The 13,689-nt window shown below is 51.4% G+C and overlaps 1 protein-coding gene across 9 annotated transcripts in view; it reads right to left on the bottom strand.

Moving 5' to 3' along the window:
* MAST2 (microtubule associated serine/threonine kinase 2) overlaps positions 1-13,689 on the bottom strand; it is a 137,958-nt gene that overhangs the window by 3,597 nt on the left and 120,672 nt on the right. For 8 of the 9 annotated variants that reach the window (XM_084874484.1, XM_084874476.1, XM_084874478.1 and 5 more), the window contains 14 exons: positions 11,214-11,315; positions 8,576-8,708; positions 7,728-7,789; positions 7,426-7,511; positions 6,810-7,018; positions 5,706-5,844; positions 3,921-4,053; positions 2,466-2,631; positions 1,877-1,978; positions 1,490-1,612; positions 1,217-1,326; positions 771-925; positions 316-599; positions 13-207 (listed from right to left, as the gene is read on the bottom strand). In XM_084874484.1, coding sequence (XP_084730610.1) covers positions 13-207; positions 316-599; positions 771-925; positions 1,217-1,326; positions 1,490-1,612; positions 1,877-1,978; positions 2,466-2,631; positions 3,921-4,053; positions 5,706-5,844; positions 6,810-7,018; positions 7,426-7,511; positions 7,728-7,789; positions 8,576-8,708; positions 11,214-11,315 — 1,999 coding nt within the window. Of the gene's footprint in view, positions 1-12; positions 600-770; positions 926-1,216; positions 1,327-1,489; positions 1,613-1,876; positions 1,979-2,465; positions 2,632-3,920; positions 4,054-5,705; positions 5,845-6,809; positions 7,019-7,425; positions 7,512-7,727; positions 7,790-8,575; positions 8,709-11,213; positions 11,316-13,689 lie in introns of all 9 variants that reach the window. The other variant, XM_084874481.1, reaches the window with a different exon arrangement.

Here is a 13,689-nt window from a genome sequence, read left to right as displayed (position 1 = left end):
CCAAGGCCTCACCTGTAGGAATGAGGAGGGACAGGGCTGTGGCTGAGGCAGACTTGATCACTTTGCTGATGGGGCGTGTGGTGCGCTTTTCTATCGAGTCCCCGGAGAGCAGCCGGTGGCGGGCCCTGCGCACTGCCAGGTCACTGATGGCCTTGGCTGTGGCTCCCTCAGCCAGCTGTGGGGTCCCACGGCCTCGGGTCTCCATGGCTGTGGGCCCAAATGAGCAGTGAGACCTGCGATGCAGCTGAGCTGCCCTTCCCTGCCTCCCTGCACGATGGTCCAGCCTGGGCCCTTTGGCCACCTGCTGGGCCACACCTGGACTAGAACCACTGCTCTGGCCAGCAGGCTCCTCATCCAGCTTCAGCTGCTGCTCCACTGGCCGTTCAGGGATCGGCCCAGACGTCCCTTCTGCAGATGTGGGTGTCAGAAGCCATATGCCCTCCTGCTGCTGCCTCCTGGGGGTGCTGGTAGCCTCCTCGGGGCCCTCAGGGAAGCGAGCCACATCCAGGAGGCCTGAGCAGTGACGCCGCACGGTCAGTGGAGGGCTCGAGTCACTCTCCGTGTGGGAGGACTCAGACACCGACAGCCGCTTCCGCAATCTGCAAGACACAAGGCCCATGGTGAGATGGCCTTGGGGTCTCCCTCCTCCAGCCTGGCTTCCTAGGGCCTCACAGAACTCTTCTCAGACGTTCCGGAGCAGCCGCTAGCACTCCTCCCAGCATCTGAATCCCGCCCACAATCTGTGAACCGAAGGATGGCTGGGTGCTCACATCTCAGGGGAGCCAATCACCCAGCCCCGGTCTCGACCCTTGAGCCCCGCCAGGCCGTCTGAGCGGTCCTCCTTCTCCTCGCTCAGGCTGCGCTTGGTGGGGGGCGGCGTCCGGCGCTCCTCCAGCAGCGTCAGCCGCTCCATGCTGCTGTACACCTGTGGGCACAGGAGACGCGCTGGGACAGGCTCCGGCGGGCAGCCTGAGGAGCAAAAAGTGTCCCTTCTCCCGACCCCCGGAACCTGAATCGGTGCTCTCCAGACTTCCCCTGTACATACCCTGAATGTTCAAGGAAATAGCGATTCCTCTGGGCTGACCTGGCCTCGCCCCTGGAGTGGTTCTAGAAGTATCTGTCACATGCAGGCCCAGCCTTTCCTCCCCTTCCCTGCGGAAGCCCCATCACCTCTTCCCCAGCCTGCCCTGTCCAGCCGGGCCTGCCCCCGTGGTACCTTGCTGAATCTGGGAGAGCAGGAAGAGAACTGGCGGATCTCAAGACAGCCATCTTCACTCACTTCCTCCTCATCTTCCGAGTCCACGTGGTGATACCGATCGGAGCGGGCTGGGTCAGACAGACAGGACAGTCCCATTCAGAGGCCACTTTTGACCCCAACAAACCTCAGGAGGCCTGGAGAAGTTGCGCTCCCGTGCCAAGGTCAGAGTGCATGTGTATTTCTGAAAAAGCGGGTAGGAGCCCCAGTCCTCCTGACCCAGAGTGGCCTTACTGTCAAAGTAGCTGGTATCATCTTCCGATTCCAGCTGGGGAATAAATTCAGCCTTCTGGCGGAGAAGTCCTGTCCAGTCCAGACCAGTGAAGAATGGGTGCTGCTTCACCTCACAAGCACTGCCTGTGGACAGGGAGGGTGTGGGCAGGAGGGCGGGTGAGCAGGTGGAGTCCAGGTCAGCAGGACCAGGAAAACCCAGACCTCAAGAAGCAAGGCCTGGAGGCCTCAGCTCCAGCACCTTCCCAGATCTTCTGCCCAGAGGAGCAGAGCGAGTTTCAGGACCCAGAGGCACAACTCACACTCGAAGCCTGACCCTCCTGGCTGCATGGACTCAGCCTCCCACTTCCCTCTTCCATGTGATGAAAAAGTTTAGTGGGGCCGTCCTACCTGTACCCAGTCTCTCCAGAGGGTTCTGGTGGAGGAGTTTAGAGGTGAGGTCCTGGGCATCCGGCGGCAATGCATCATCGCCCTCAGGCCACACAATCTCATCTGAGGGTCAGCGCGGGAGAGGAGAAAGGGAGTGGGTGAGAGAAGAGCCTCAGAAGTTGGAGGCAGAGGGGGAGATGGAGAAGATGGTCCTCGGATAGAAGGGTAGGGAGGCATAAAGGGCTCAGCTCAGAATCCCTGAAAGCTTGCCTGGGACCCCAATTCCTTACAGCGCATGCCCCAGAGCATGGCTTGCTTTCTGGTCCAGGGAGGGCACTGCAAAGCCATGACTTCCCTGAAGCTCTCACTCCTTCCTTTACAGTCCAGACACATGTACATGCTCATACAGAACTCACACCACAGAATACGCACACAGACAACACAGGTACATAACCAGAGCAAGCCCCAGGTGATACACTCAGTGTGGCTGTGCACACACACACACGAGGCAAGCATACATGACAAGAAGCCTAAGCCGCATAGGTGCATGCACAGCTCATCATCTGTGGATCCAGACCCTGCCTCCCGTGGGCCGGGTGACGGTACCTACCACTGATCACTTGCCCAAAGAGCTCCTCCGGAGTGTCTCCAAAGAACGGGACGCAGCCCACCAGGAACTCATACAGGATTATGCCCATGGCCCACCAGTCCACCGGCTTCCCGTAGCCCTGACGCAGAATCACCTCAGGCGCAATGTACTCCGGAGTCCCGCACACCTGGGCACAGAGAAGCCAGGCTGACTCAGCTTCCTGAGGCATCCCCCGGCATGACAGCTGCAGGGGTGGCGATTCCCACCTTTGGGGGAGAAAGTCTGAGAAAAAAGACTAAAGATCCAGCTAACTCTGTTTAATGAGCAAAATCAACCAGGGTACCAGAGTTGTAACTGTTGGTGGGGCGGGTTTATGTATTTCCTAATCACCCAAGCACAGCAGCTCCAGGAAAGCCTTGCTCTTGACTGAGCCAGGAAGTTCAGAATGGACCTCACACCAGTCTGAGTGTCAATGGCCACATGACCCATTTTCTCCAAACTCTGAGGAAGATGATTTTGGATTTTATAGCTATATTAGCAGCCCAGTGCACGGATCTGTAACCAGTGGGGTCCCTCAACCTGGCCTGTGGGGATCGAACCGAAACCAGCTTTCTAACATCTCCCGAGGGGTCATGGATTGTGAGAGGGCACAGACCAGGCTGAGGGACCCCACTGGTACATGATCAGGGCCAGGGAGAGACCGTGGGAGGGCTCCAGGAGGTGTCTGGCCCATCTTGCCTAGTCCTGATTGGCCAGACCCCATAGCAAGCTAACCTACCAGTTGGAGCATCTGCCCCCTGGTGGTCATGCATGGCATAGAGACTGGTTGAACGGTTATTAGCACATTAGGCTATTATATAGGACTAGAGGCCCGGTGCACGACATTTGTATACGGGGTGTGTGTGTGTGTGTGTCCGTCCCCTCAGCCGGACTGTGTCCTCTTGCAGTCCAGGACCCTTCGGCAGATATCCCCCGAGGGGTCCTTGGCACTGCCGTGGAGGCCCGAGAGGCTCCTGCCACTGCTGCTGAGCTTGCCAGCTGTGAGCCCGGCTCAGGGCTTCTGGCTTGAGCAGCGTGAGCACCTCAGCCAAAAGCCGGGGTTGCTGCTCCTTAGCGCTGCCTCAGAGGCGGGAGAGGCTCCCCGCCAGCCGTGAGCCCAGCTTCTGGCTGAGTGCACTGACCACCAGGGAGCAGCTCCTGTGTTGAGCATCTGCCCCCTGGTGGTCAGTGCGCATCATAGCGACTGGTTGTTCTGCCATTCAGACAGTTTGCATACTAGGGTTTTATCGTATAGAGTAATTCTCTGTTCCACCCTATTTTCTAAATGTGTGACCTATCTCAATGCTTCCCTGGAATCAAAAGATGAAAGAGATAGGAGCTCCCAGTCTTAACCTACCCCTACAGGGTAAGCATACCTCCCGCCTTTATTCTGAGGCCTGGAACTCAACCCCCAAAGTCTCAGCCATCCCTCCATACCTGCTTGTCCAGGAACTCACGGGCGTCCTTTTCAATGTGGCCCTCGTACAAGTTTGTTGTCAGGCTCATGAGGCCAATTTTAGAAAGGCCAAAGTCAGTGAGCTTGATGTGCCCCATAGATGTGATCAGGAGGCTGAGGAACCAGAGAGACAGAGGACGGAGTTATTCCCTCAGTTTTCTGAAAGTGCTGACCTTACTACGTGCCACTTTCCCTGCTCAGGTCCTGCGGGGCTCCTGTAGGCAGCAGGGCGGCTTCGGCGAGAGGCGGGGACCTGGAAGGAATGAGCTCTGGCTTTGTGAGCACCGCACTTTCCACAGGCAACCTGCTCTGTGCCCGTTCCCCAACATCCCAGACTAATGCTTTCTTGCTTCTTTCTGCGCCCCCACCCCAACCTTATCATTTCCCTCTACTCCCCAACACTCTGCCCTCTTATTCATCCTGACTGTTTAGGTACAAGCATTGTTGTTTCGGCCTGATCTACTGCAAAGGTCTACTATTTCTTTCCACCAGCAGAGTGATTTCCCTAAACTAAACCCAAAGTCTGAGCGTGTCATTTCATCACATCTTTGGTTCATAGGCCCTTCAAAGACCTCTAGGATCCTTCAAATAAAACCCAAACTTAACAAAAAGGCCCTTGATGATCTAATTCCTGCCTGTCTCTCTGGCTTTATCTCTTACTACTGACCAACCATACTGTACAGCAAGCATTCAAACTCAAAAGCTAACATGGGCCAAAAAAACAAGGTTTAAGTTACGTGGGCCACAAAAAAACAAGTTTCAATTTTAATAGAAATGTAGGTTTATTTAGATAGAGACATGCTGAATACAAAGGGCTGAAATAAATGAGTAATCATTAACATAAAATAGGAAATTTTAATAAAAATTAATATTTTTTCTGGAACATTAACTTACCAGCACTGAATAACTGCACAAATTAATAAGCGTAATGCAAATAAACCTATTTTTCTTGTTCTCCAAAAGTGAAATATTTCCTGTTGTGCACACCAAACATGTCAGTCTGATACTAATAATGTATGCTGCTGGTATTAGTGGAGAGAAATGGTGCGCCTGTGCGTAAGGGAAATAACTGCGACACAATTATAGAAATCAGTCAGGAGTGAACAGTGTAGTTCGTTATTAGTAATTATGCATAACAGGATATTTTAAAAATAAGTTACAAAATTTTTATTAAAACATTTCTTACATACTGTTATATCGGCTGGGCCGCAAAAACATTCATTGTGGGCTGCATGTGGCCCTCGGACCATGAGCTTGACATGTTTGCTGTACAGCCTGGAGTTCCTGAATGGGTCACACCTCTGTGCCTTTGCAAATCCCACTCCCCAGCTTTAGAAAGCTCTTCCCACCTTTTCCCAGTTGATTAATGCCTTCTGAGAAACAGCCTGTACGTGGATATTCTGTCTTCCACTCTAGACCAGGGACTATTTTATAGCCCATAATATCATGCTTGGCACAGAGTAGATGTCAGCAAATGTCAGAACACTTGTTCAGCCATCTATTACATATGCTGGTCCTTTTGTCCCTGCCTGGTTTTAAAGCGGCACTCCTCAGTAACTCTTACATGTCACTGGAGCCTTACAGTGCCCCTGCCAGACCCTGCTGGTGATGGTCTCTTATTGGAGTGGTCAGGGGATAGTGTACTGGGCATAGATGGATACCACATACGCCACCTTCTGGTATAGATTCAAACATGCCCTGTTGACCTCCATTTATCTGGAGACCCGACACCGAGAGCCTGGACTGGGGACCCGGACGGGGCGTACTTGTCAGGCTTGAGGTCCCGGTGCACGATGCCGTAGTTGTGCAAGTACTCCAGGGCGAGCACGGTTTCCGCAAAGTACAGGCGCACCATGTCCACAGGCAGGGCCCCGATGTTCTTCAGCAGAGTGGCGCAGTCTCCTCCTGCAACAAGGGTGGCAACGGTGAGGAAGGATTGTCCTCTGCTCTCAGCAGTCTCAGGCTCACCGTCTCTAAGGCCCAGGGCAGGCAGACTCAGTGGAGACCCTGGTGCTAGAGACAGTGACTTAACTTGTTGCTGGCATGGGTGGGACACAGTGTGGAGGGAAACAGGAGGGAAAGTGGATGGCCGTTTACGCCACTGTCAGGCCAGAGAGAGAAGGAACCCAGGCCTCTATGCCTGTGTGTTGGTTTGTAGAGATAGGACTACATTATTTTAGGATTAGAATCCTGTATATTGCAAACACATCTGTCTGAGACTTCAGCATTGTTCACTTATTTCCTTCCTGATGGCTGTCCTTTATTTTTTGAGTGAAGTAACAGTGTAAACTCCCAGCATGCATCTACTAATTAAAAGAGGAGTTTTGTTCAGCTTCCACTTCAAGACTTAGGGAAAACATCTTTGGAAGCTGTGCACAGCAGTGAAAAGGGGAGGAGGAAGGCCACTGGCCACGAAGCTCTCCTGCGCCAACTGAAAGCGTTTTGTGTGGCCTTAGGGGTGTCCCTTTTCCAGCCATCAGCCAGGGCAATGCTTTTCGTCTTCTGAGGGTCCAGCTCCCAACCCTGGGCTTTTGCCACCCCTTTTTCCAGCCCGGTCTAGCAGCAGAGGCTGTGCGGCTTCGGGACGCAAGATTCTAGAGCTGCCAGGCTGACACGTCCTGTCCCAGAGTGCCTCACTGCACTGACATGGCAGCCCCATGGCAGCTACTGCTGCAGAAGCCTCTTCCTGGGAGGGGCAGGGAGCTGTATGCCCATCGCTGTCCAACGGGCTGAGACTTAAAGCAGAAGCCAATGTCAGAGAGAGACTGAGAAGCTGGGCCATGACATGTACCCCCAAGTAACCTATTGGTCCCAGGTCAGGGATGTCTGATTGTGCCGTGGCCCCCATGCCAGGCCACCTTTCCAAGTACCTTCCACATACTCCATCACCATGCAGAGGTGGCGCTTGGTCTCAAAGGAGCAGAACATGCTGACCACAAAGGGGTTCTCGGCAAAAGTCAGTATGTCACGCTCCACGAAGGCCTGCTGGATCTGGTTGCGCAGGATCAGGTTCTGCTTGTTGATCTTCTTCATGGCGAAGCGCTGGCGGGTGGACTTGTGCCGCACCAGGAACACGGCCCTGGGAAACACACCGTTCGGTGCCCCTGGGCCCTCAAGCCCGAGCTGTGCTCCCCACCCACAGCCGGGGGGCCGAGCTGCCTGCTCTCACCCTTAACGAAGGGCAGGGCGGTGCCTATCAATGAGAAGGAACTGGGCACCCTGTCCACAGAGCTCTTCAATTTCCTAATTACTGAGTCCTGGGGACAAGCTGAGTGGGGACTGTGAAGGAGTGGGAATTGATGGGAGAGGAGCAGTGCTCAGATGTCAGGGGAAATGAACTCCTGCCCCTCCAGGAGGCTTGAGGAAAGAGAGGGTCCATCCCGAGGTATGTGCTGCCCAGAGGAACGGGCACCATACACTTATAGAAGGAAGAGCCCAAGGGTTGCCTTAGCTGCAGTCCCGCCACACCCTGACCCCTGCCTTTACCCGTAGGCGCCGTTGCTGATGAGCTTAATGGTTTCGAAGTCCTCCTCACAGGGTGTCCTTTTAGATGTCAGAGATGCCCCACGGCCCTGGAAGACAAGAGAAAAAATCAGCGACGGGCATGCTTCTCGGGGGCTGTATGTTCAGGGAAGCTTGGCTCCAGCCCAGTCGCCTCCAGGGCGGATGACATTTTGGGCTGTGCACACAACCCTCGCCCCCTCCTCCAGATGTTCTAGGAATAACTGGCGGCCCTTTGCTTCATAGGGCCCGGATCCAGGACTGGGACAGGAGCACAGAATCTTTACCTCAACTGAATCATCGGTCTCCGGAGTATCAGGACTGTCATAGCTGCTCAGCTGGGCCATTTCTAGAAACAAAGCAAGCGTGCATGGCACTGTCCCATCTCGGCAGTCCACACATCATACGGCAGGCACGTCTAGGGAGGCACTTATGTTTTCTGGATCTGTCTGTGATGCAGACCTGGTCCTGCACCTCTCATGGTGTAGTCACAGCTTTTGAACTGGTTTGCAGTAATACTGCCACTCCTGTTTCTAGAAGTCCAGTGCCATTTATAAGGCCTGGCAAGTTCTATAAAGCGTCCCTCAAACTCAGGACAATTGATGGAAAAAAGGACCCAAAGCTGGGCTACCCGTCCCCATCCTGCTGGCCAAGGCGGCTCTGCCGGCAGGGGCTAGGAAGCAAGGAAGGCAGGACACCAGACCAGGGACATGGCAGCCTAGTTTGCCGGGGCTCAGTGGGAAGCCCCGAAGAACGGAGATCAGCTTCTGACTACGTGAGCTGGAACCACCCCAAAGCTACAGAAGGATTTATAAGGTGGCACCAAGAGGTAACCATGCAGAGGAGGGGAGTGTTTTTGAAGTGTGACTGTGTTCCTTTTGTTGTTGACCTCTTTTGACCTTGGGCTCTAAATCCAATCCAGCGAAGCCCGAGGCAGTCCAGGTTGGCTCTCTCAGGCAGATGTGAAGATTCTGAAGGAACCCTGTGGCAGAGGACATAGGGCTCCTCGGGCAGCCCTGAGTCCCCTGGAGCTGTGCCTGGTCCATGTCCCATCTAAGCCTCTTCTCCAGGTGGTCCCCTGCTCTAGGAGCTGGCTGGCTGTGGGCCTCTCTGGAGCCACCATCAGCATGCTTACCCTCCAGGGGATCCCGCGTGAGGCCCAGCTGGCTAATGATGTATCGGGGAATGTCACATTTAATCCCTTGTCCCTCTTTGGCATGACCCTCAGCTGCTTCCAACAGGTGGTAGAACTCTTCAGGGTCAAACTCCTGCACCGGGGAGAGAGGCAGTCAGTGGTGAGAGCCACAAGTGGAGGCTGTTGGCCTCTTGGATTTTACAGCCCACACTCAGCACAGAATGCACGAGACCTTCCCTTGGTGATGGGGCAGCCCGACCCCTCAACACCCAGAAACATCATGACTCAGGGATCAGGAGAATGGGGACAACACTGTCTTATAGGGCACTTCCAGACTGGATATTCTAAGCATACGCTGTCTCCCCAGCAATAAGAACCAGAGCTATTGCTTTCAAAAGAGTCAGCCTACTCACTTGGTCCAAAGCCTCCACCAGCCAGATGGCACTGTCAGGTGTGTCCATGCACCTGGTCCTGGCACACTCTGTGATGGCTCAAAGCACTGGCGCTGCATACGTGTCTTTAGCTCAAGCATGACAAACTCACGGCCGGCGGGCCACATGCCTCGTTTATTTATTTCTGAGTAATATTCCATAGATTTACTCCTAAGAAAGATTTCTTTAAACGAGGCATATGGCCTGTGGGCCGCAAGTCTGACATGTTTGCCTTTAACCTGTTAACCGGGGAGTTCCTTTTTAATCACGCAACCTGTAATGGGCGCGTACTCTTTCACTAGGACGTGTCAGTATGTCACGCCCGGAGGACGTAATTTCATATTATTATTTTATTTATTTATACTTAATTAAAATAAATGATATATATATTTCATTTCTTTATATATAAAGCACAAAGGAAAATACAAAATTACAAAAAAATATAAAAGAATACCAACAAAAAAATGGAAACATCGAATTAAAAAATTATAAATTTTACAAACAATTATAAAGATTACAAAAAATATATACCCCCCTCTCAGGGCGCAACATATATTTCCAGGACGTATTCACACGTCCTACCCGTTCCCGATATTGTTTACATTTGACGTATTTATACCTCCCGCTCGGCTAACAGGTTAACTATTTACTGAGCACGTGGATCAGAGTGCGGCAGTCCCTATCTGCAGGGAGCATGTAATAAGGGGGTCCCATTTACTAAACGCTAGCTAAACTCTCACTACACTTCTGTGACTCGGTGAGGAAATGAAGTTCACTGAGATGCCCTGACTTGTTCAGGTCACAGAGGTAAGAGGGAACACAATACCAGCATTCAAACCCAGGCTTGACTCCAACCCCTGTTTAACCCCGGACTCCATGTTCTCGAGGGAGAGGCTTTCTGCTTCACCACAGCCCCAGCCTCCACTGCTTTCTCTACTTGTGGTCTCATTGTTTCAGAGAACTACAGCGCTGTCTATCTGGATATATGTGAGCCAGACCTATATTCTTCCTCATTCCTGTCGTCAGACTGTGTCCCTCATAAATCCCTTCTCTGTTCTCCTGTCACTGTCCTAGTTCAGGCCACTCCAGTCTCTCACATGAATTGCTTTAAATGACTGCAGCCTCTGGCTCATTCTTCCCTCTCTTCTAATTCACTATCTATGTTGCAGCCAGAGTAATCTTTCTTAGGAGTAAATCTATGGAATATTATTCAAAAATAAACAGGAACAAATTATTGACACATGCAGCCACATGTATGAATCTAAAAAAATTATGCTGAGTAAAAGAAGTCAGAACATATACAAAACCATACAAAAGGCAAACTTATCCATAGTGAAGGAGAGCAGATAAGTGGCTGGTTGCCTGGGAGTGGAAGGGGAAGGGACTGACTGCAAAGGGGGGCAGGAGGGAACTTGCTGAGGTGAAAGAAATGCTCTCAATTTCACCTGTGGCAGTGACTATCCAGGCTAACCCTCACTGAACTGTATACTCAAAATGGATATGTTCTCGTATATATAAACTAGAGGCCCAGTGCACAAAATTTGTGCATGTAGAGGGAGGGTTCCCTTAGCCTAGCCTGCAACATCTCCAATCCAGGACATCCCTCTCACAATCCTGGACCGCTGGCTCCTAACTGCTCACTTGCCTGCCTGATCACCCCTAACTGCTCCCCACCCTCCCACCAGTCTGGTTGCCCCATGCAGCTTTCTGTTCAGTCACTAACCCCCCTGCTGGCCTGATTGCCCCATGTAGCCTATTCAGTTGTCCGTCCAGTTGGGGGCAATCAGGCCAACAGGGGAGGGCAGTTGGGGGCAATCAGGTCAGCAGGGGAGCACTTAGGTGTCAAGCAGGCTGGCAGGGCAGTGGTTAGAGGGTGATCAGGCTGGCAGGCAGAAGTGGTTAGGGGCAATCAGGCAGGCAGGCAGGCAAGCGGTTAGGAGACATCAGTGCCGGATTGTGAGAGAGATGTCCAACTGCCTGTTCGAACATCCCCTGAGGGGTCCCAGATTGGAGAGGCTGCAGGCAGGGCTGAGGGACACCCCCCTCCCATGCATGAATTTTGTGCACCGGACCTTAGTGTTTAAATAAGGACTTCAGCAGCAGAAATGGCAGTGGGTGCCACTAGTTTTGCTGATAGCAGAATATTCCTCCATAGCCTCACTCCCATCTCTCCAATCCCCCAATAACCTTTCCCAGAGTCCACTCACCAAGCATTCCAGGAGGCGAGCTGGGCGGGCAATGACAATCATTAGCTTTTTCACCAGCTGCATCACAAAAGCCACTTCTGAACTCTCTGAGCGCTCATGAGCCTGTAGAGAAGACAAAGGTAGCATAAGCAAGCCACTGGCCCAGTGTGGCTGAGCTAAGCAGGACTGGGCTGGGCAGAGCTGTACTACAGGGAGACACAATTTGGTGGTATGGAGAGCTCTGCAAAGTGAAGAAACAGTGAAGGCCAGTCGGCTGGGAGAGGGAACAGGCTGCTCATTGGAACCACATGAGCTTTAGAATCCTATGTGAATCCTATGTGAATCCTATGTCACACAGGCACCTGCTTTACCTGCTCCTCTACCAACAAGCTTCACTTACCTTCCAGGCGCCAGTTTAAAAGGCAACTCTCATTAGAGCCCTTAGTGACTAATGTTCACTTCCCACTCCAGACATACTGTCAGGAATAGAGAGACTTCCAAGCAGGAGACTGATGGGACCAGATAGGTGTTTTATTTATTTTTTAAATTATTATTTGGACATATTTTTCCCCATTGATTTTTAGAATGGAAGGGAGGGAGGTGGGGGAGAGAGAGAATCACCCATGTGAGAAAAACACATTGACCTGCTGCCCCCCGCATGCACCCTGACCGGGCCAGGGATTAAACCTGCAACCCAGGTATGTGTCCTTGACTGGAAATCAAACCTGTGACTCTTTGATGCATAGGCCAACACTTCTAGCCACACAAGCCAGGGCCAAACAGGTGTTTTATTATTTTTAAAAAATAATTTTTTAAAATTGATTTTAGAGGGGAAGGGAGAGGGAGAGAGAGAGAGAGAAACATCAATGATGAGAGAGAATCATTGATTAGCTACCTCTTGCAAACCCCATACTGGTGATCGAGTCTGCAACCTGGGCATGTGCTCTGACTGGGAATCGAACCATGACCTATGAACGTTCATAGGTCAACATTCAACCACTGAGCCACGCTGGCTGGGCCAGATAGATATTTTAGAAAGACCATTCTGCCTAGATTGTGAATGGTGCACTAAAGTGGAAAAACCTGAAAGCAGGAAAATGCATTAAACTACTGCAATAATGCAGATGAGAAAGGCATAAATCCAGGCAGTAAAAATGGAGAGAAATGGACAGATTGGGGCCATTTCATCTATCAGTTTGGAGGTAGACGACTGAGAGGACCTGAGAGTGAATGAGCAGGAACAGACAGTAACTAAAACTCTAATTTTAGAGAAATTTTAGTGAACTCATAAATGAAAAACCAAATATAAGAAGATAAGCAGTTTAGGTGAATTCCTTAGATTAACTGGCTCTTAATTGGATCGAGCCCAAAACCTAGGCAGGAATCGAACCTGGGACCCTTCAGTCCACAGGCCAACACTCTATCCACTGAGCCAAACTGGCTAGGGCTGGGCTAGTACGTCTTGAGGGGACAGAGAATTATGTGCTACCTCTTATATGTGAGAAATCTTCCAATATTTGACGGCAATAATCATGATCATCTTTAGTCATCCTTTCTCTAAATTCTACTGTTTCTTACATTTAAAAAAATTCCTGCTCCTAATTCCTACACTACCGTGTTTCCCCGAAAATAAGACATCCTCTGAAAATAAGACCTAGCGTATGGAAAAATAAGACATTCACTGAAAATAAGATCTAGCGCTTCTTGGGAGCAAAAATGAATATAAGACACTGTCTTATTTTTGGGGAAACAGGGTAATACACTGAAGTCCTGTTTGATCCTTATTTCTGGGTTCTTAGCTCAGCTGGCACTACACCAGAGCTAGGTAATGACTGGGAAACACTCTACCGACATGAGGAGACCGAAGGACACAGGCACATCTCCTCTTGCCTAAACCGTACTAATGGTGTAACATGGGGCAACTGAGAACTGGATGGGAGGCACCTGCCCACCTTATTGAGAGGCGACAGGAAAGCAAACGTGGAGCAATGGTTAAGAACTCAGGGTCTCCTCTGGTCTTCACCACCTTTGAATTACCTTAAGCGCCCCCCACCCCCACAACTCCCCGACTTCACTCTAGAAGATCAGGTCTCTTAACACTTAAGTCTCCACTAAATAACTTCTCACCGTGCAAGTAGAATGTCAGCAAACAGATACACCCACAGTGTGAGCTTTGGGCCTGCTTTCCCTTGGCTAAGGAGAAACAGTCTGCAGGTTCTACTTACACCAATATTTCTACTAGAAGAGAGCTGCCTACAGCCATGTGGGCTGCTTTTTGACTTTAAGTTACAGAATCTCCTAGTCAAATACTTATGAATACTGCCAGTGTCTGTGTCTCGGGCAGAGTAATGGGAATTAGAAAAAGAAAGGTTCCTGAGATCTTCTGATACCAAAAGGCTTCCTCAGTAATTCAGGGACTGAGGAGGAACCTACGTCCGTCAGCACCACACTTGGGGGTGGGTCCTGCACACTAGCAAGGAGGTGGCAAGCAGGCCGA

The sequence above is a fragment of the Pipistrellus hanaki genome (assembly GCF_964339955.1).
Source record: "Pipistrellus hanaki genome assembly, chromosome: 2".
In the NCBI taxonomy this organism is placed as follows: domain Eukaryota; kingdom Metazoa; phylum Chordata; class Mammalia; order Chiroptera; family Vespertilionidae; genus Pipistrellus; species Pipistrellus hanaki.
The sequence above is the reverse complement of the archived record's forward strand: the minus strand, read 5'-3'. Positions and strand labels throughout refer to the sequence as shown.